General features: G+C 34.1%; 1 protein-coding gene and 1 long non-coding RNA gene across 2 annotated transcripts in view; one reads left to right on the top strand and one right to left on the bottom strand.

The window, feature by feature from the left end:
* Window positions 1-10,285, bottom strand: part of ush (Zinc finger protein ush) — a 209,894-nt gene extending 199,609 nt beyond the window's left edge. Inside the window, exon 1 of the mRNA XM_076135790.1 lies at window positions 10,116-10,285. Coding sequence (XP_075991905.1) covers window positions 10,116-10,155 — 40 coding nt within the window. The 5' untranslated portion in view covers window positions 10,156-10,285. The remainder of the gene's footprint in view (window positions 1-10,115) is intronic.
* Window positions 10,286-16,522: 6,237 nt separating this feature from the next.
* The window catches only part of LOC142987093 (uncharacterized), an 86,302-nt gene continuing 80,386 nt past the window's right edge, over window positions 16,523-22,438 (top strand). Inside the window, exons 1-2 of the long non-coding RNA XR_012960506.1 lie at window positions 16,523-16,572; window positions 17,271-17,310. This is a non-coding gene — a long non-coding RNA (uncharacterized LOC142987093). The remainder of the gene's footprint in view (window positions 16,573-17,270; window positions 17,311-22,438) is intronic.

Raw genomic sequence — 22,438 nt, forward strand, 5'->3', positions numbered from 1 at the left:
CAATGTTCGTATTTGATGAGCGTGTGATGATATTACAGCATCATTGAGAGTTTGATCCCAATGAGCGTCATTTTCAAGCAATTGCAAACGTTGACAGGCTTCTCTGTAGGATCCGCACAATTCACCATCAACAGTTCGTAACTGTTGGAATGATGTTGGGCCACGTACATTGACTAATAGCAGTCGTAAATAAAAACATTCATCATTGCTTGGATGTACTGAATAAATCCGGCCAATCGCATCGGTGGAATATACATCTGTATATCCTGGAACTGGTTTTCCTTGTTTCCGTCGTATAAATCTCCTTGAGGATTGATTCCAGGTATAATATTTTGGCATTTCAGAATATAGCAATGTTTGTGCGAAATCATCGTTTTGGCATGTCTCAAAAAAACTGGTTAATGTAGTAGATGGTGGCTGAGCAGCTCTTTGTACTGCGTTCTGTGCTGTAAAATACACTCTTTGTCCATTTTCTAAATGCACAGCTAAGTGAACAACAGAAGGGTGTCTCTCATGAATAGGAAAAGAAAATATTCGCCAAACTGCTTCATTACTACTGACATAGCGGCCCATTTGGTATTGGGTAACTTCATCATTGGAATTCTCTGTACCAATTCCAATCACAGCCATATCACTCCCTTTGGTTACATATTTGCAAATGTATTTAATAGATTTCACTGAATGGCAAGATTCAACGTTGATGTGTGCTTTGAATGTCACCACGATATACGAATTTGTTTCGTGTATTAGTTGACAAAAGCAAACTCAATAGGTTAGGTCACAGACAACTTTTTTTTTTTTAATTTGATATGACTTGAAGTCAAATCCTTTTAAGCCGTACGAATTATTTTGTTTACGTAAAATTTGGATATTAAAAATAATAAAACACTGTTGGTAACGCGATTTTTGTTTGACTGATGTAATGACGTGGAAACTGATGCATTTTTTCTCGCGTGCCGAAACTAATACAAAAGAAACGCGAGTTTCGGAACGCGACATTTAAACTCCTCCAACTATGTATTCTGTGCTCCAACGAACACACGCACATTGTTTTGACAGATACGATCTTTGACTTTAGGAACACACCTACATTGCTTAGACAACAGTGAGTGCATGTAATTTTGATATGAACTTTATACCATAGCAATAAAGCTCAAATTGACTACGTTTTAGTTACAAATCATTTGTATGAGAAAAAGAAAAGGGTTATTTTTAGGATTTTTCCAGCGATAATTCTAATTTTTCGCCGTAAAAACCATCCTTAAACTTCAACGAACATTTTAAAAAAAGATTTGGCAAAATTGGTCGAGGCGTTGTTGAGTTATGCGCTTACCAACACATTTTGCGATTCATTTTTATATTATAGATATATTATATTATAAATTTATATATTTTTAATATTTGTTAGAGCTTATAATTGAGGATAAAAAAGTATATCAATTAGTACTCTACAAATCTATAGGGATAGGCAAAGACCAAAGCACGCTACTTAGTATGATCCTTAAAAACTTCCCTTGCCTCATTCACATCCATACATGCAACTAATAATATCTATGTTTAGGCTAAGATAAGGGCCTGCGTGAGTAAAATAAAGAATAAGAAAATGAAATAAATAATAATGAATACTTTAATATAAATAAAAACTTTAACTTAGTTCTATAGCCTAATAAAGACAATTCTCTAATCCAAAACAAAAAACCCCTTAACACAATTTTTAAACCACGTCTAAAACCGAACAAGTAGTTCAAATTGCGTAAAAACTAACTTCAATAATAGACCAAGTCTCTTACACCATATGTCGCTAAGGGTGTCAACCCTCAAATAACACCCTTCGTTCCCACAACGGGCACGTGCCGCGTTTTGACTTCATAGGGTTAAGCGCGCATAAAAGGGATGATGTTGGATGCGTAGGGTGTTTCAATTAGGGGTAGCTAAATGTACTTTTGGAAATATGTTCTGATTTATTTGTGGTTTAACTTCAAATAAAATAACCAACCGTTCCCACACTGACCGGTTATCGATTGACGTGTTAAGTAACTTTTATCGCTGTCATTTTGTAGATGGGTGATCATTTAATAGGATTTGAGTAGAGTAGTAAATAATTCGAAGACATCTATCACCAGATTTCAATCCGACTTACATAAGAAAGTTAAGTAGATTGTAAAAAGGTCACTCTATAGATGGGTGGTTTCTTAAATGTTTATTTTATGGTGAACGTATCCGTGCTTGGAAGACATGTAAAAAGTAATTACGTATTGTTTTAAATCAATACACTAATAGGTATGACAAGATGTACGGATGTGAGTGAGGCAAAGGAAGTTTGTAAGGGTCATACCAAGTGCGCGTTCTCTGATCTTTACCTACCCCTAAGGGAAAAAAGCGAGATATTATGCATGTATGAAGGTCACTAAAAGCTAACCCCTTGATTTTTGAGACTAGGTTGATAACAAGCATAGACATAATAATTTTCGATATCAGGTCCTTAACCTGCATTTGGCCAAGCTTTAATTCTACCTTATTCTATGCTGGGTGCCCACCAGTGAGACGGTAATGAGTTGGTACCATCCTATATAAAGCATTTGATAAGGTCATATGAAGGTCATATTATTACATCGGGGCATTACCAATCTAAATAACTTTGGTAAACATCCTTACAAAACCATATGATTGTTTCCTTTAGAATTAAGGATAAATCTACTGTTATATATTTCCTACATATATGGAACATTATCTTCAGTCTTCTAGGTAATTTACACGAGAATCGAACCGGTAGTACCTCCGGTAGAATCATTAGAATTACTACTGATTCATGTTAACGGTTAATACTAAGAAAAACCTTATCAGAAGTTCAAAGAATTGCTGTTCTATGAATAGATTTTTTAGTATTAAGAAACTTGTGTGGTCTTGTAGAAACAAAACACGGTAGTAAAACAAACATTTTAACCCAATACTGTCCCACTGCTGGGCAAGGGTCCCGAAATGAGGAAGTGGCTAGAGTCCATCACATTGGCCATGTGTACTTTGCAATAGCATCAAGAACTGATTTGAAAAGAAATTTCAAGCGTCCAAGATACCACCGAGATGTTTTTCTTCACTGTTACAACAGATATTATGAGTACAATTAGTAAATTAGTAAAGTTTTTTGGGAATAACTAAGTAATATGAAGATTTTTAAGAAGCATGAAGTATCCTGTATACATAATGTCCCGGTTTTTTCATGAAAACGTAAATTAACGGTAACACAGATATACAAACCGACTTCAGCATTTATAAGTTTAGTATAAATATGTATTAAGATTGAATAGTTCGAAAACTGAACATTTGGAACAGTGACTAACATGGACAATTCGACAACTGTAGCGCCGCGTACGGGTTCGAATCCCCTCTACAACTCAGAAAGTTTTACTCTTTTACCAAAAAGGTCTACATTAATTCTTAAGCCCTTTGATGCCTTAAGCCCTTCATCACAGATGTTAACATTGTAAGCCCAACAATGTAGGATTGGTAGCAGTAGTGACACGCGCGAGCGGCGATATCATTTGCGTACAAACCGCGCCGGTGACGTACAATAACCCTTTGGTGCGCCGACGCATAAGTCAGGTGAATCCGTGTAATCTGTACCTGTATGCGAGTTATTATTTCCGTGTAAGTTCAGTGACCTTGTAGGGCGGGGAAATTGGTTTATTGTATGTGACTTTTCAATATGGACGTTTGCTGTAATTTCACTGTAAAACGAATTATATTACACTTATTATTGATCGTTTCATATTTATTTGATGCAATATTTAAATAATCGTTTTGGTAGTTTCCGTGCATGAAGCGACTGCCACATCAGGGGTCCTGATCAAAATTTCTCGATAGCTAGCCGGTTGTCGTCAGTCGATATTAGCAGGGAATCGCCCCTCTTACCCTCGGTTTCTGAGGTACATTTAGCGGTAGTATATCTATTCAATAGCGTTTAAACTCACATAAAAAAACACCATCACCACGCTATTGAATAGTAAAACTACCACTAAATGTACTCAGAAACTGGGCATTATTCATGCACAGATATTTCATCTAAAAGCAGAAAAACCTTAAAATACATCGCGACAATCACAAGTGGGCCGTTATCATGCCATTACGTTCGAGTGCTAGCACTCATCCTTATCAGTCGTGTAAAATCTCTACTACAGACCAATTACATTGATATCAACGTATTGAAACACTTTGCGAACAGACCATGTTCATGAAACATATGTCTTTTTGCGTCTAAGTGATATGGTGATTCTTATTGGCTTGTTGCGTGCTGCGAATAATCTTTGTGCAGTTGTTATTAGGTCTGTACTTTAAGTATTGCTATTTTTTACGGTCCGGGTCTTTTTTTAAATAATGAATAATGTAATCTTCACGATTTCCTTGGAATTTTGGCGTTTTAAAAACTTCGTTATTCAGTTTGGAGAAAGTTATTCGAAATGCAATAATTATTTTTAAAAAAACTCATATGACTATTTATTTATATTATTATTTAGTCATTTAAGCACTTATTTTGAGTACTTACTATGAGTATATGTTTTTTAATGTAGTGTAGCAACCTTTTGTTTTAAATAAATCAGTTTTTATAATCCTTTTCTTCAGTAAGTATGTATGTATTTACTTAACTTCAGTTGCAAACTAAAAAGCTATAAAGCACGATTGCTTAGTTTCTGATCCCGGTTTAAACAGATCTACGTTCAATTGTCACCAGTTAACCCCAATACTAATTATCAAATTCGTATCACTCCCGGATCATACCCGAATCACAAGCACCTTTATAACTTTAGTGATAGTAAGACACACATTGACATTGGTCGATAACAATTCTAATATTAAGTTATCAGTAATTAAGCAGCGTTAGTTCCTTCGACTTGATAAAATAGCTCAAAATGAAAGAAAAGGTATTTAGTGACGTAAAAGAAAAATATTTGGTTTATTCATAAAAAGGTATAGTTATTAAATGAATGCAAAGTCTTTAGTACTTACAGCCAGTTCCTTCAGACATATCTTGAGTCACCGCAAAACTTTTAAATTGAGCAAATTTGACTGTTATTTTTACTTTACCCTATATTTTTGCTGTTACTTTTGATACAGAAACTGCCCGTTAATTGATTGAAATGGACTCAATTGACTTTACTTATTAAAGAGATTTTATCAAATAAAATATTTTTAAATATTTTTAATTTATTTATTTAATCAACAGTGGTATAAATTGACACGAGACAACACACCAATGACTTTTCGAAGTTATGTGTGTATTAGAAATAATTATCACATGCTCTAACGGTGAAGGAAAACATCGTGAGGAAGTCTTGCATGCCTAAAAAATTGTTTAAAACATTATTGAGCGCATGCAAAGTGCCCAACCCGCACTTGGCCAGCGTGGTGGACTCAAGGCCTAACCCCTACCTCATTACGGGAGGAGACCCTTGCCCAGCAGTGGGACATTAAAGGGTTAAATGTATAATAACACGAAACTAGAGGTATTATGTTATAACAAGTCACTTGTTTGCTCTAGAAAAGGTATTTCTCTGCTTATAGCATTACTCACATAAGTTTGTCAATACGAGTGTTTCAATCTGCACATATTCATCTCTAGGACCGAGTTATCTATAAGTCACATTGAAAGTACTAAAACAATGCCGACGATGCGATAAAGATGTCCAAGTATAAGTATAAAAATAATGATTAAATCTGTGTTTGTTGAACGAGAGATAAAGGGTCACATGATACAGTATCCAGTTTACTTTCTACGTTAAATACTTGATACATTACGTCAGGTTTTATCGGTTTTAATAATTTTCTTTTTATTATTTGCTCATCATTGCCCAGTGTCAATATTTTTACTTGTAGATTGATTTCGTTTTGTAAGAAACATCCATACTAATACGATTATTATAAATGCAAAAGTCAGTACGTCTTTCACGGCTAAACTGCTAACATGATTTTTATGAAATTCAACTTAAACTATAATAATTAAAAAGAAATACTTAAGACTGAACCTTTAGATGTGTATAACTAGTTTTTAAATAAAAGTGATCTTATGTGCCTAATTACCCAGGGTATTGCGTAGTAATTGTATTGTAATATTGTTAGCTTTTTCAGTCGATAGTCTTTTCGTGATTATGTAACTAATTTTAATAGTTATAATATTAACGAGGATAGAAAAATCTTGAAAGACCGGAACGTCACATGTATCTTACAAATGTACAATAGGTAACTTAGGAATTCTTTAGGATTGACTAGTAACTCGGAAACGGGGAAAAATTACAAAGAATTGTTAAGTTATTAATACATTCTTTATTTAGGTATATTCTGGTCCATAATATGCGTACAGGGTTTTTACAAGATCATATAAGTATGTTGATAGGAATTTCCTACCGCAATGATAATTATAAACTAACTAGCTGACCCGCGCAACTTCGCTTGCAACATAAGAGAGAACGCGTCAAAATTTTCCCCGTTTTTGTAAAATTTTTTACTCGTACTCTGCTCCTATTGGTCGTAGCGTGATGATATATAGCCTAAAGCCTTCCTCGATAAATGGGCTATCTAACACTGAAAGAATTTTTCAAATCGGACCAGTAGTTCCTGACATTAGCGCGTTCAAACAAACAAACTCTTCAGCTTTATAATATTAGTATAGAATATAGATTTTAAATTGTTATAAGTTAATTTCAATATTGTAGTAAAACATCTGAATATGTGTGTATGTTTTCTTACTTTATCATTAACGAGCAGCCAGCTTTTGTCCGTCTTAAAAGTTATTTTCTAAAAAATCTAAATCTTAATGCGGAAAGCGACTTTGTTTAAAACTACATATGTTGTAATTTATTGAATCAATACCGGCGGATTATTAACTCTTAAGACAGGTTTTTCTTTAATTACGGATTTTTTTTTCTTTAACTGCACGTTTGGCGCAGTGGTTAAAGTGGTCCCCTCGCCGCAATAACCAAAGCGCCGCGTGTGGTGGGTTCGAATCCCACCCGGGACAAATCTTTGTGTGATGAGCACAAGTATTTGTTCTGAGCCTGGATGTTAATGTATCTATATAAGTATGTATTTAGAAGTATATAAGTATGTTTATCAGTTATTTGGTTACCATAGTAAAAGCTCTGCTTAGTTTGGAATCAAATGACCGTGTGTGACTTGTCCAATGATATTTATTTATTATTATTTATTACTAAATGTCATCAAACCTTGGCTATAATCTCTTCTTATATTTTAATTGATCTTTGTGAAACGTACTTGTACTGGGTGATAACGCTTTTACGGGAACGGATTTCTTTGAAAATTTGCATGGATGTAAGCCTTACGCCATAGTTAGTAAGTAGTAATAAAACAGCATAAAAAATTAACTTCATTTTTCATCTATACTAATATTATAAAGCTAAAGAGTTTGTTTGTTTGTTTGATTGTTTGTATGTTTGTTTTTTTGAACACGCTAATCTCAAGAACTACTAGTCCGATTAAAAAAAATATTTCAGTATTAGAAAGTTCATTTATCGAGGAAAGCTATAGGCTATATATCAAGGCGCTACGACCAATAGGAGCAGGGTTCAATTTTTACAAGAAAGTTTTACAAAAACGGAGAAAATTTTGAACCATTCTCTCTTATGTGACACAAAAGAAGTTGCGCGGGTCAGCTAGTATAACTTATTTGGCCAAACAGTAGCGCATTACAAATCTATACCAACTTACCCTCCAAACTTCGTAGATATCTACTAAGTAACTACAAAAAAAACCGGATAACATCTTTAACTAAGTTCCAATTAGTTTCAAAGAAAGCTAATAAATAACTAATTCTAAATACTAATAAATAAATAGTATGACTATTTTATTGAACATATCTGTCATACTTGCATGTAATTAAAAACGGGTTTTTAATTAATGATGAACTTTGAAATAGTTAAACGAAACAGAAGGTTTTTATATATTTTAAATAGACTGGTGTGACTAGTTTACTGTAAGTAAGTTTTTGCTGCTGCAGTACTATAATTGTTCAGTTTCAGGCTGTTTTGAAAGACATTCTGTAAAAACTCATTTGTAGTATTATACATGACTGTTGACTACGGGCCTCGGGTTCGATTCCCTAGTCGTAAAAAGTGCTATTAAGCTTCTTTGTAATTTATATATTCCTTTAAGAAAGTTTCTTAATGATAGCACGCAGTATCGTGTAATATTATGTAGATGATGTGTATTTAGAGAAAAGTCTGCAAAAAAAAGCTCATTAAGTTTTTTAGTTTTTCAAATCTTGTTATTGTATTACAGGGATTTTATCGGAAATATTTGACTTTTATAAATACGTGCAGTTCTTATACAGTTTTATGTTTTTTATTTACCGCACGTGTTAAAGAAATATATTTAATAATATTTTTGGTTAACAATGGTTTTCAAATTACAATTAAGTCATAGTTTTAATGTTGCCCTTAAAAAGAACCAGTAAAGTAAATATATAACTAACTAATAACTTTATGTCGATAACCGGAATCAAAACCTGTTTTATTTATCTACTTAACTATTAGTACATTATAACTAAACGAGGTTAAAAATAAACTACTTAGTAACAAATATTAATTTTAACCTTCATTCTATAATTAGAAACAAAACAGACACTCGGAGATTAATTAATAATTCATTGTACTAGTTGAAGCACGCGACTTTACTCACAAAAAACTAACTTTACATCGCTTTTAAAATTTGCATCTAAGTCGGTGTAAATTTAACCTAAAGAAACGAACTTACTTAAGCGTTAGTTAGTTAAGTTCGTTTGATAAGTTTGGTCGTATATGCGTATTATTCAATACTTATTATTTTAGTTGAGACATGTTTTTTATGGATTTATTATTTTGTTATTTAAATAGAAATGGAAGTGTCTGTAAAACTTTTTGCAACGTTTCGTGCGTTAACTTTAAAACATGAATACTAAAGTATTGATATCAACAAACGCGTCTTCAAACAATTAGTTTGAAGGCGGATTACTATATGATTAATTTTATTTAGTAAAAGTTATACAGGTAGGACGTTTATCCGTTTTTTGTAATAGGACGTTAACGAGTTATATATTATAAGTACTTTAAAACCAAAATAAATGATTAACTGTTAGTTAATACAAATACATAATATTTTTTGTTTTGTACTCTTGAAACAGAGTTCGTTAAACGTTTATCAATAAAATTAATATACTCTGATTGTTTACTTATCATTAACGAAGATAACTTGAACTCTAATTATTGTGGTGAGTGGCTGATAACGTGACGGATCACGTTGGGGTGGCCGCGGGGAAAAATAGCGGGAGGTGGGGTGAAATACCCGTAATTATTTCACCCCACGTTAAATATTTTTGGAATGTAAAAAAAAAAAAAATAAAGTTCGATTCTTTTAAGTTCGTACTTTTTTCTGTCTTCTTAAAACTTCCGAAATAAAATTAGTTTATAAAACAATCAGTTAAATTTTAATAAATAAATAGTAGTTCTATTTATTTATCATATAACTAAATACATATTTTAAATGTCCCGCGTAATCATCTCAGTTGCTTATCCGGCCACTAAATAAATATAGGTTGTCACTAAGTTAAAAAAAAGTGATATCTACAAAGTACCAAACTGGCACCAATCATCATGATATCACCGAGTGTCAATGTTCGGTACCGAAAAGTACCTAAATATTTAAGTGGATGTGATAAATAAGTTATAATAGATAGTTAAAATGTTTTTTAATCAACTTTTTGTGAATTAAATTATTAATTTGAAGAAGTTAAGTTCGTAAACTTTTATAAAGGTTGATTTTTAAATATTATAACTAATAATCAACTTAATATAAGTATATATTATAGTTAAGAAAATAATTAATATGTATTGTAAAAAATGCGGCACTATAAAAAGTAAGTTATCTTATAGTTAAAAAACTTTGTTAATCTCAACCAAAGTTAATTTTAACGGAAAAGTTTTCCTACTTAATCAAAACTTAAATCTAAATAAACAAAAGCTAAAAAAATAAAAACACAAAACTAACAAAACTTTGTTCAACTGCAAAACTGACAAAAAAGTCGGAAAACTCAAAAAACATAAGTCCACAAAAAGTCGGTGCAACGAACTTACGTTTCAGCGGTTTGGGGTTGCTCTGCTTCCGTCGAGACATGACCTAGCACGGGGCTCCAGCAATTCCCAACATGACACACACAAGCACTAAACACGATACGAATATGTTTTTATTTCACACGCGACGTGCCTCGTCAAACGTCGAAGCGCGACTGGCGTGGAGGCGTACTTTTCTTCCACGACCGACCGCCGGCTACGAAGGTGCCAATTCGCGAGTCTCACCGAGGGCTGGCTCAAGCCCCGCCTACTATACCCCCCTCTCCCCGCTACTCGCCCCCTCCCCGCCCCTCCGTAGCGCGTAGCTCGTAGCGCCGTAGACCGTGTTTTATTAGAACTTTTTTTAGTTTGGATTAGATTATTTTAATGTGTTTAGGTTTTGAATAAAAATTGTTGGAGATGTTTTTTGTTGATTCAGTTTTGATGCTGTCTAGGTAATATTGCCTATAAATATTGTAATAAAGTCTAAAGTTGATGGAAAGAGTCCACAAGATAAAAAGTTAATTTCTTAATTTAATCAAATTTATTTCTGTTAATAAGGTTAAATTATGTTTATTATTTTAAGTTAAATTGACCCGTACTCTTACCTCAATAAAGTTTTGGTACTTTAGAAAGTACTCCAAAATTATCAGTTAAATTACTGGGAGTATAATCTGATGGATGAAGTGGCAGAAAAAATATAAATAAATAGTTTATCGACATTCTAATTGTTTAGTCCAAAACTAAGATAAACTCGGTCGTAAATGTCGCATATTAGCTTAATTCCGATTGAAACATTAAAATAATATAATTATACATTACAAAGATTATTACACTTTAATTCCAAAAAGATACTAATGTAGGCACAGATTTATACAGCTATCCGGCTGAAACTGCAAAACTTGCTGGATTACTAACAATAAGCCTGCCGAAGTGCTGAATCACAAAATATTACAAAACCGTGTATGTATACGATAAACATAACTGTTAAACTTTCGCGTTGCATTTTTATTATAATATATTATTGGATATTAATTAATTACCGCGAACACTCAATCAGCCTACTACCACAGCCAATGCAACCTGCACCGAAACGTCAGGTATTTTAAGGCAAAGTTTACTATAAACTCAAGAAATACTGAGTTGGCACTCCACCAATAGATAGAATATAGAAAGTAAAAAGATTTTGAATTCTTTATGGTCCTGAAGAAAACAATATTTATTTACAAAATAATTGCAGTTAATTGTAGACGTCCAAAATAATTATAATCGGATTCCAAAGTCGGGCAGAAAAATATCGTATTTGTTAATCATAAAAAATGCAGCTTAAGCTATCTCCCGAAGGGGCTCTACAATTTCGCTTACAGTGCAGTCAATCACGCTGGCCGACTTTATAACAATATTAATAAAATAATTATAAAAAAACTTAGTTATTTAAACCATCATTGCTTTTTACTTTTTAAAATGGACAATTATCGGATTGTTATTAAGACCATAAATAAACTATACTTATATATATAGATAAACTTGTTTGAGATGCAGACGACTGACACAACACAATTTAGAACAGCTATAGACCAGCTTCGCAACTACAAACCCACTGCAAATAAGTTCACAGGCAGTATAATCTGAAATTAATGGAAACTCTTAGCATGCGCTAATACACCTATCACCCTGCACTAATCTCGTAAATCTCTTGATTTTTTTACTTCCTTGCAGCGGCTGACGGCTTGTGTTCTGATATAAATACATTTAATCTATGTATACTAGAGATGATTTGCGAAAATATATGAAAACAAAGAAAAGAGTTCAACGAGCAGATTGTAAAAATAAATAACTTGAAGTCGAAATTCCGAATGCAAATGAAAAAATCTTTACTTAATATTATACCTGATTGATATAAGGTTCAATTTCCCACATAGAAATCTATATAACTCGATACTCTAACACGTGGTAAAGTTATTATAGTCAAACAATCTAGTAAAGAGTCTTCTATGCAAGCTTCGCAGCCGGCGAAAGTACAGAAAGTTCAGAATTTATAACATCAGTAACAATATTTGATATAAGATTTATTTTAAAATTACCGCGGATTCTTAATTAAAATCCACATAAACTGTGATACTAAGGCTCTCTACTAAGTCGAACTATAACCTGTTCACCCTACGAAACTTATCTTCATAATACCTTTGTGGGTTAACCTTATTATATAAGGAACTAGCTGACCCGCGCAACTTCGCTTGCGTCCAATTAAGAGAGAATGGGTGAATTTTTTCCCCGTTTTTGTAACATTAATTACTCTGCTCCTTTTGGTCGTAGCGTAATGATATATAGCCTATGTCCTTTCTCGGGTATCAAAATATCTCCATACCAAATTTCATGCAAATTGGTTCAGTAGTTTAGGCGTGATTGAGAAGCAGACAGACAGACAGACAGAGTTACTTTCGCATTTATAATATTAGTATGGATTATGGGAATAAATCAAAATATCCGAAAGCAACTTTTTGTGGGTTGACATTTAGCAAAAAAGTTTTAAGTCTGAAAAAAACCGTTAAATATAGGTTTCTTTTAACAAATTAATTAAAAACTGTTAACGGATCAAGCCGCCATTTTCTCCAAATGTAGTCTGTGTGATACATTATAGTTTATCAGCGCCCACTTCTAATTAGTAGCATTTCAAACTAAAGTCAACAATTACAAGTAAAAATATGTAACTATAATCAAGGAGTCCCTTTCTCTAACTCCGGTGGCCCAACGGTCATACTCGTGACTGCCAGTCATGAAGACCTCGGAGGAACTTCATTTATAACTTAGTATACAATTAGTAACAATATTCTGTTCCATCTTTGAAGGAACAATTAACTAAAGACTGTGCAATATTTAGAAAACGTCATTATTTAGTAATAAATCACTTAAAGTATGTAGGTACTTAGAGGCTGATTGATTAATTGTATTTGAATTGAAATTCAGAAATGATGATTACTTGTTCCACTGGCAAAATAAAACATCGTTATCCTTGCCAACTCTTCTCGTTGCCCGTAGCTTCCGAACTGGCGGTAATTTGACTATGTATCGTTGACTATCATAAGTGTTAGCATTCGATAAAATTAATAAATGATTTGATTTTAATTTACGATTTTGATGCAAACTTGCATGCCTGAAAGTTCTTAAGAACAGTTCTTGAAGGTATCACAACCCGCATTTGGCTAGCGTGGTGGACTCAAGGCCTAAACCTCACTTCGGGACCGGTGACCCTTGCCCAGCAGTGGGACATTAATACGTAAAATTCATATTTTTATTTGCATTCAACATCAGTTCATTTTCATTCATTCAAACACTCGGCGACTCGTGTGACTTTGCGTCCACCTTATAAATTGACTTAGCTGTCTCTGTGGTGTGGTCAATAATGTATGCAACTGCCGCGCAAGAGGTCTCGTGTTCGAATTCTGAATCGGACAAAAAAGTCTTCTCTCGTTTTTCTGTTAAAAATTGTCAGCGATTGCCGGAGTTAGATAATTAAGATTGTGAAGCTCCGTGGTTCGGAGAGCACGTAAAGCCATATGTCCTGCGTGTAATCTCTCACTAGCCGTGTCGGTTTAGCCGTACCACCAAGCTATGAGAGTAAGGTAATAGAGAGTGTGTATATTGTGGACACACTCTCTATTCTTCTAAGTGTCCACTATAAACTAAACAGTTGGCTGATTTTAATTAAACTGGCCGCTCTCTAGACGAATTTCGGCCAGGAAGACATTATAAATGACAGTATCAAATACTTAAAGGTAATAATTATTATTTCAACCAAGCTTTTGTTTCAATACAAAAGTAGTTTAACAAATATTATTATTTACGAAACTGAAATTGAACTTGAAATCACACTAAAGTTAAAGAGTGGACTATATCAAAGGCGCGGCCGCGAGCAAACAACTATGTTACTGTTAGGGTGATTTTCGAAGGCCATGAATAAGTGTCGGATACCATATCCAATGAATAATAAGAAATAATGCTTTAATGCTTTATGATTTGCGTGATATCATATAATATGTATTAATTAAGAAGTGGCTAATAGAAACGCATCCATATTAATGAAACTTTTTAAAGTTCTTTCATTCGTTTTGTATAAGGTATAGCAGTAAGATACATCCATGATCATAGCTTTTTAATTATAACCTTAGTAATAAGTAATTTGGCGATTGGGAGTATAATATCGTAGTACCCATTTCAATACCATTGCTTGAATGCTTAACTTCGCAACATCGAAAAACTTCTTTATAGACAAATGCAAACCTAACCTAAATTACGGGCAACACATAACTCTTTCAGGCACAATTATTTTATGCCACTGAATCATAAATTATTAAATATAAATAATTATTATGATGTTAAAGAAATTATGCAAGACTTTGGTGTGCTCAAGCCAAGGCTCATTATAACTCTACGGTTCAACTTCGCAACCGATTATATGATTTAAGTAGCTGAGACAGCTGAGGATCCAAGACCAGGTTCACTTTGCGTCAAAAATCAACCCATATGAAGCTAAAATACAGGCTAAAATAGAGTCAGCTTTTAATGTTCATATGCGTTATGCAACGCGAAAGTCTAAAACGTATGAAAGAGACAAGTCAAGCTAAGCAATGTTGTTACGGCCAACTAAAAGAGATCTTAATTGTAATGCAATTTAAAGGTAACGTTACCCTTGTTGTTTCCCGACGATTCGGCCATGTTACTGGCGTTGGTCTCGCAGTGGCTTGCTTTCCTTCAAACGCGGGTGTATACTTTATATTTCTGCCCTCACTAGATATTCGAAGACAAGTGGTGAGCCTAGTGCCATTTACCCGTTGCCAAACTTCGGGCTCTAGAGAGAAATAATCTGATATAGGTACATTTGAATCGAATCCGACACCTCATGAATAGCAATCGGATCCATTACCAACAGACGCGGTCTACTAACGACTAATAATAATTTTCTGCAATTTATCTGTAAAAACATCACAAATAAATTGCAAAATTATTATTGGCTTAAAAAGGTACTTACTTATCTGGTTTATTCGTCGAAATTAGTTTTTTTTAACACTTTACACATACATAGAATTAAATCTCTTAAAAGAATTCCGCCTCGGTTCGTGTTCCGCTCATGCTCGGGTCCTCTAGGAAAGACCCACCTTTATGCTTTCAATGCAGAATACCTACTATTAAATACATTTTAATACGACTTTGTAATTGTTATAAAGTCTCGGTAAAGAGAGCCTATTGCCTTAACCTTCATGCGAGCGGAGCTGCAAGCACTCGGGGTTACAAATCTTATGCATTGAGGATTCAATTTCCAAGTCGAGAAAGGCTGTATAAACATTATTATTTCTTGTAACTCCTACAAAATTAAAATAGGTATTTACCCTAAATTAACTATTTAACCTATATTTAATATAATTATTCCAACCCCATGCCAACAGCAACTACTGTTGTTCTTTTTGTAGGAAGTAATAATTTCTACTATACGGTTCTTGATCAACAGGAGCATCGCACATTTTCCGTTAAGTAGCGCCATCTATGACCAGTTTTCTTAAACTAAAGCTTAGCACTTAAAATGTAAAATCGAGATGTAAGATATTTCTGCTAGTCTACACCTGTCTATTACGGTATTATTATTATAAAAATTATTATTTTTGTAATTGTCATATTTAGATATTACAGTATGATTAAATTTCATCATGATCTACTGCTGCAATAACAAAGACAACGTTGAAAATTAATTATTATGGTATATTAGTACAGGAGAATAATCAATAGCCATAGCCCATATTCTATCTGCCTGCTATGCACCTACCACCTTCAAATATCAAAGACGCCTTACGTATTTCATTTACTTTATTTCAACATGAAATCGAACCCAAGACCATCGGTACATTCAAAAAGGACCGTGGCCATCAACTTAATTATTGCACCATGTTCTTACACTATTATTAATCTTTTGTTATAGCCACGCTAATACTTTGAGCTTTTCAAAGCTTAGTGACATAAAATTATAAAAACAAACTAATACAATACCTACTCTTTAGTTTCAGGCCAAAGATACTTTCATGAAAATTAAACACATTTAATGCAAGGCCCGCTATCTATCGGTTCATTCTGAAAAAATACGTTTTGCGGATAGCGCTATCTATGTAAATATTTTGAATTAAATATGTAACCAGTGCGGAAGAGCGACATCTATTGAAAATATTAGGTAGCAGATACGGTGTCAAGATAGTACATGCTAACATATTTACGATGGAACCTCACAGATGGCGCTGTATTCACACAATGATAATGACTTAACTCGATAGATGTCATTAAGTGTACATTGTTTGTCGCATTTATAAATATACAATGTCTACTGGCTAACCGGTTTCCGTTAAAAAACAGCTGACACAACATAATATTATCGGTTTTTCATAACTCTGTGACCATCTGACTTGCGCAGTTAACGGTAAAATACATTAGGAAGTAGGTAGGTACTAGAATAATTTTCGCGCCAAATATCTTTGTGTGACTGACTTCTACTCCTACATTATGTATTTTATTTTTGTGTATCTATGCTCGGTGAGGCTTGCTGCTGTACCTATTCGGAAACACAAAATTATTTAGCATGCGCTGTAATAGGTATAATATTTGCCGTAAGTTCGATCGTCTTGAGGCAGGTTAATGACCGTATTTTATTTAAAACCTCGCTAATTATTCTTTGTAAAGTCATTGATCAGAAACTTTATGAAAAATTTAATTTAATATCCCATTACATATTTATTTACTTAGTTACTTATATAGCTTTTCCATGTACGTATGTCGTCACGACTGCATAACATTGTTATCTCAAAATTACCAACTATAGTTATAAAACAACGCATGGTTTCCTGTTTTGCATGTGTCACAATAGATTACAATGTGTGCAAACACTGTATGATTAAAATAACCACAACGAGTTGTTACATGTGTTTTACACACTGGTACTTCCCTGGCCGCAGAGATAAATAAAATATATATAAAATTATATGAGAGAAAATAAAATACACATAAATATTGCACCTTATTTGCAATTGCAATGGCCTTTTGGCCAGTTGGCCAGTTTGGGAAGTGGTTTTCCCACCTTGGGAAACCCGGGATTGTTAAAATGCTCGAGGATGGAAATCTGACCCTCCGCTGTTGTTACAGATCTCCGTGGTTGCAGTTTAAGTATCCGGGTGATCCTCAGGTAAGTACATAATAATTTAAGGTGTTATTTAATGTACTCGCACACTTCTACATTATATTGGCGGCCATTCGAAACGGAAAGCGGGAAATTTAAGAAACAGGCCTTATTAGAACATAGGTCTTATTCGGGTTATCCACTTAACTAATTTATTTTTTAATTTTTGCAGGCTTTCCTATAGAAATACTTTTGTTTTGTCAATTCTTTTTACCTGCATAATATACGCAATATTGAATCAACCTACAATTACACAAACCTACCGGCTGTCGTACACCTGCTCATTATAAACAAAAATAGATTCAATAAAACAAAGAACATATTATTATTGTTATAAAAATACTACATTGTTATAAAACGTTACACTTTTAGCTCGTAACGTAGAGAGCCCTGACCGGTCGTTGGACACGCCTTACAAACACACACATGCGCACACGCACGCATGTGCATGGTGCGTACGCATACGTGCGAGTGCACGTATGCATGCATAATCATGTGCATGGAGTTTCCATCGTTTTCCTTATACTAACTTCTTGTGTTTAAGGTATATTGATATGAATATTTAAACAGATGATTATTTTGTTAGCATTTATTTTGATCGACCTTGCAATATACAGGGAAAAAAATAAAAAAAACTTTAATTCTATTCGTAGGTAGAATTCTGCATTAAAAACACCTGGGTATCAGGTAAATACCCAAAGACAAATGGTGCAAAATATTTAGGTTATAATAAATATTTCTGTGTACCTATTTACTAAATACAATAGCTGTATCGAACAAACCACCGTCAGCTCCATTAGACTGCGGGTCACTAGTGGTTATGTAGTGTTATCACCTATGGTTCCCGGAGGCTGTTGTCATACGTTTCGCATATAAGTATGTAGGTATTTTCCTAAATGAAAATGATTTCCTCGACTTCGTCATCAAACTTTCTGATTCATACTTACTAAACAGGCCAGGGACATAACGAATAAGTCACTTCGTCCGCCACTAATTATAGTAGGTAGGTATAAACCTTCTTCTTCTTCTTAGCGTGTCGATGGCAAACAAATTATAATATTAATTTAAAATAGTGTATAATACTGGGTATAAACCTTTATAAACTTGTTTACAAAAGTTTGTTTACAACTTCAAAAACCCATGGCACTGAAAATATAACAACAGTTACACAATAATGTAGTCATACTTACATAACAATAATGACAAGTAGGGTTTTATATACGTCGCTTTATGTGCAGTTCGAAAAGGGCACATATCATATTATACAGCGGTACGACATAAGTCCTTTATGAAATTGAAGATATGAGCTTTTAAACAACTTGTTAAATTCTTTTACATGAGTTTTACTCCTTCCGAAGCTTACGGAATTTTAGCGTAAACACCCCATATATGAATGACCAGTATGCGTATCACGTATCTCAGTTGATAACTAGTGTGCGTCAAATTGGTGGTCACTATTCAGTACATTGCTGCTTTGATATAACATGTTAACCACTATAATCTAAGGGAGAAAACAATGTACAGCACAGTGGCTTTCAATTAGTTGTCAACTAGGATACGTGATAGCCAAAGCTTAGTGGTCTTTTTAATGACTATACTGGCCTTTCCTATTAAGACAGATTTGCATTAAAATTTACGTCATTTCTTAAATTTGTTTTCGCTTGCATACGGGATTCCCCGAGTTTCGGGGAATAACACATCATTGAGAAAGATCCACGCTACTGTAAATTAATTACAGAGTCTATTCTCATGTAATTTGAAGGGGATACACGTAAAATCCGTGGGAATTTTCTAATGTATATTAGTTATCCAGGCAATATCAGTATATACAGTATAGATGGATTATGTTACAGGAAACGGCTTATTGTTTCGAGATAAAGTTTGGCTCACGGAAAATTTGTATTAAAGGGTAATCGATTGTCGATTTCGCTCTACATATCGCGCGACTAATGTCCGTATAGTCCAACGACTTAGTAGGGCGTCTTGTTTGCAAGGTTAGCGAATGGCGAAGGTTATGTAAAATTCAAAATTACATCAGTGACTTTATAATATTAACAAATCGTGTATGGCTGACATGGCGGTCTACTAACGCAGATGGAACATAGCCTAGCAAGTAGAGTGGATTCCAGCAATGCCGCATCACTCCACCAGGCTAAAGGCTAACTTTTTTACCCTGGAAAATCTTGCAAACAAAGTCACAGCCAGAAACTTTTTTTAGTCAAGCCTACTAGTAAACTATTGCACTTATATACTTACGGGACTTTTCTTCACAACTTGCGTAAGAACGGTGACTTAAATAGTTATTACATGTCATTAACGTCGAACATACGAATATTTCATCATATTTACATTACGGTATGTTAATCTGAATACATTTGTTACTTACTCACTGACACGAGGATTCACTTGACTCTTGTATTAGACTAGCTGACTCGCGCAACTTCTCTTGCGTCACATAAGAGAGAATGGGTCATGTTTTTACTCGTTTTTGTAAAATTTTACTGATACTCTGCTCCTGTTGGTAATAGCGTGATGTTATATAGCCTATAGCCTTCCTTAATAAATGGGCTATTCAACAGTAAAATCATTTTTCAATTCCAGAAGTTCCTGAGATTAGCGCGTTCAAACAAACAAACTCTTCAGCTTTATAATATTAGTATAGATGTATTGTCGTGATTTAGACCGGTTATAGCCAGAACAAATGCTAATGTAATTTTTACACGAATTGATGATAAATAATAAAACGTGTGTTGGAAACTAACGGGTGAGAACGTCAAAGTGAATGCGTCACTTGTTTGAGTATGCAATTTCGAAGAGTACACGTGTCTCACGCATTTGTTTTGTGAAGAGCCCTTAGAAAAGAGCACATTTAGGTTACATATTTAAGTGCTCACCTGTTAAGATTTCTGAGACTCCAACGTTTTTTTTCAATAATGTAAGTTTTAGGCTGCTTCAGCCGGGTCTTCGGGGCTAGCTTTTATTTTCACAGCCCTTGCATATATGTACTGCAATAATATACATACCATATCTATAGGGATTAGTTTGTTATTCTTATTTAAAGCTTCTTTATAATATTTATTCCTGGACCAAGAAATTCCCTCTTTTTTTTTGCGTCTTACGCATAAATTTAAATAAATAAAATAAATTTAACCCATTAATAAAACCCACTGCTGGGGAAGGGTCTCCTCCCGTAATGAGGGAGGGGTTAGGCCTTGACTAACAGCAAACGGAGATTATTAATCTTTTATATAGATTACAAATAATTATAATTATCACTTGCTACTACGAGGGAAAAATATTGTGATAAAACCTTGCATGTTTAAAATTTGTTTAACATATAATCCAAAAGACTTCTGTTAGATTCGCATAGTCTAAATTAAAACTAAAGCATGAATTTTTAATCCCGGAATTCCTTTCAACGTGAACGAAGTCGCGAGCAGAAACTACTTATTCTTAAAACTAAATTTTCCTCTTAACAGAAAATTAATTAACCATCAACTGTTACTGAGTCACGCTTACCTTTCCTGTTGTAATAACGATGTCGAAATACATGAGTAAACAGTGACGTCGTCATGTAGGATTGGTTAGAAATTTCCAATATCTGTCGTCGTTGTAGCGTCATGATGTTTGTATGTAGGGATAGTTTGTGGTACGTGTTTGGTATCACGTGTGCTTGTGAGTGAATAAGTCAGTTCTTTTTTAAACATAAATTTAGCTGCTTGCCTTTGTTGGTATGTAACGAAATCTAACTGATACTAACTAATCTTGTAAAAGTAATGTCTGGTTGTTAATCCTTCTGTCGCGTGGAAAATAGCTGAAACATTTTTTTCAAAATTTAACAGGGTGCTAAAACGATATGGGGGAAATAGATTAATCGTTTTTTCAGTAAAAAAAGAAGCTAAGCGAAATATCGGTATAACAGCACGTATTCAGTATTATACACGTTGTCTAACCCGGGAAGAAGCCAGGAACTGAAAACACAAGGTGGAAGATTCCTTTAGTGGGAAAATACTAAAAAAGGGAATTTCACGTAATCAGACAGCTAGTATCCAATATATTATATTTACAAGTAGGTACACTAGGTACCTATCTAAACAAATTAACCTTAGACTAAAACCCGGTCTATATGTCCTCAATGACCGTCTACTGATCACTTAGTACAACGTGACCTAATAAAACTACTGAATGAAGTCTATTTACAAACAGACCCATATACCTACCTTTACCTATTGACCTTTCATGCAAATCTTTTACTTTTGACGTAAATGTCAATTATGCAGTCATGACGTCAAATGCTTTTATACTTTAAACCTAATAGAGCTCGTGGCTAAATAACAAAAATCAGCGCGTATTAATCTCTGAGGCTAAGCTACGCTTGCTGAGGTTGGCCCATGGATGGGTGACCGTATTACCTAAACATACCTACCATGTTTGACTGGGTATATAAATGTGGATAACGGCTATCATTTTCAAAGATCTCTGACTGACGTTGCTAGTCGCACGGATCGATCTCTAAAGTTAAGCTACGCTTGCCGAGATTGTTCTGTGGATGGGTTACCATATTATACATACCGAGTTCGTCCGTGTTTTAGAAGGCAGGTAGGCCCGGCTGTCATTTTCAAAGATCTTTGACAGTCGTTACTAGTAGTCAGAAGCTTGTAAGTCTGACAACCAGTCTTACCGAAGGGTATCGTGTTATAACCCAGGTAACTGCTGGGTTGTGGAGGTCAGATAGGCAGTCGCCATGTAAATTTCTGGTATTCAGCTGCATAAGGTGAGACTGGAAGCCGACTCCAACATAATTGGAAGAAAGGCTAGGCCGATGACGTACTTTTGTACCTTAGACTTTGGACCTAAGTGGTTATAGAAATAATGCTTACTTACGCAAATAGAAAATTAACACGTTTATATAAATTTGTACTTTGTTATCATAGCTGCAATAATATGAAGTTCCGGGTTTGATCCCCCGGGTAAAAAAATGGCAACCGGTTCTTGCCATTGGCAGTTGTCTTGGTAATACTTACTTTTTAGATTCCAGGTTCGATTCCCGCGTCAAAAAATTACAAACCATTTTTTTTTTCTAAAAGTTTTCATAGTGGATATTTAATTAAGTATAAGTTAATAGCTTATCTGC

This window comes from Anticarsia gemmatalis, chromosome 3 (assembly GCF_050436995.1).
Source record: "Anticarsia gemmatalis isolate Benzon Research Colony breed Stoneville strain chromosome 3, ilAntGemm2 primary, whole genome shotgun sequence".
Classification (NCBI taxonomy): domain Eukaryota; kingdom Metazoa; phylum Arthropoda; class Insecta; order Lepidoptera; family Erebidae; genus Anticarsia; species Anticarsia gemmatalis.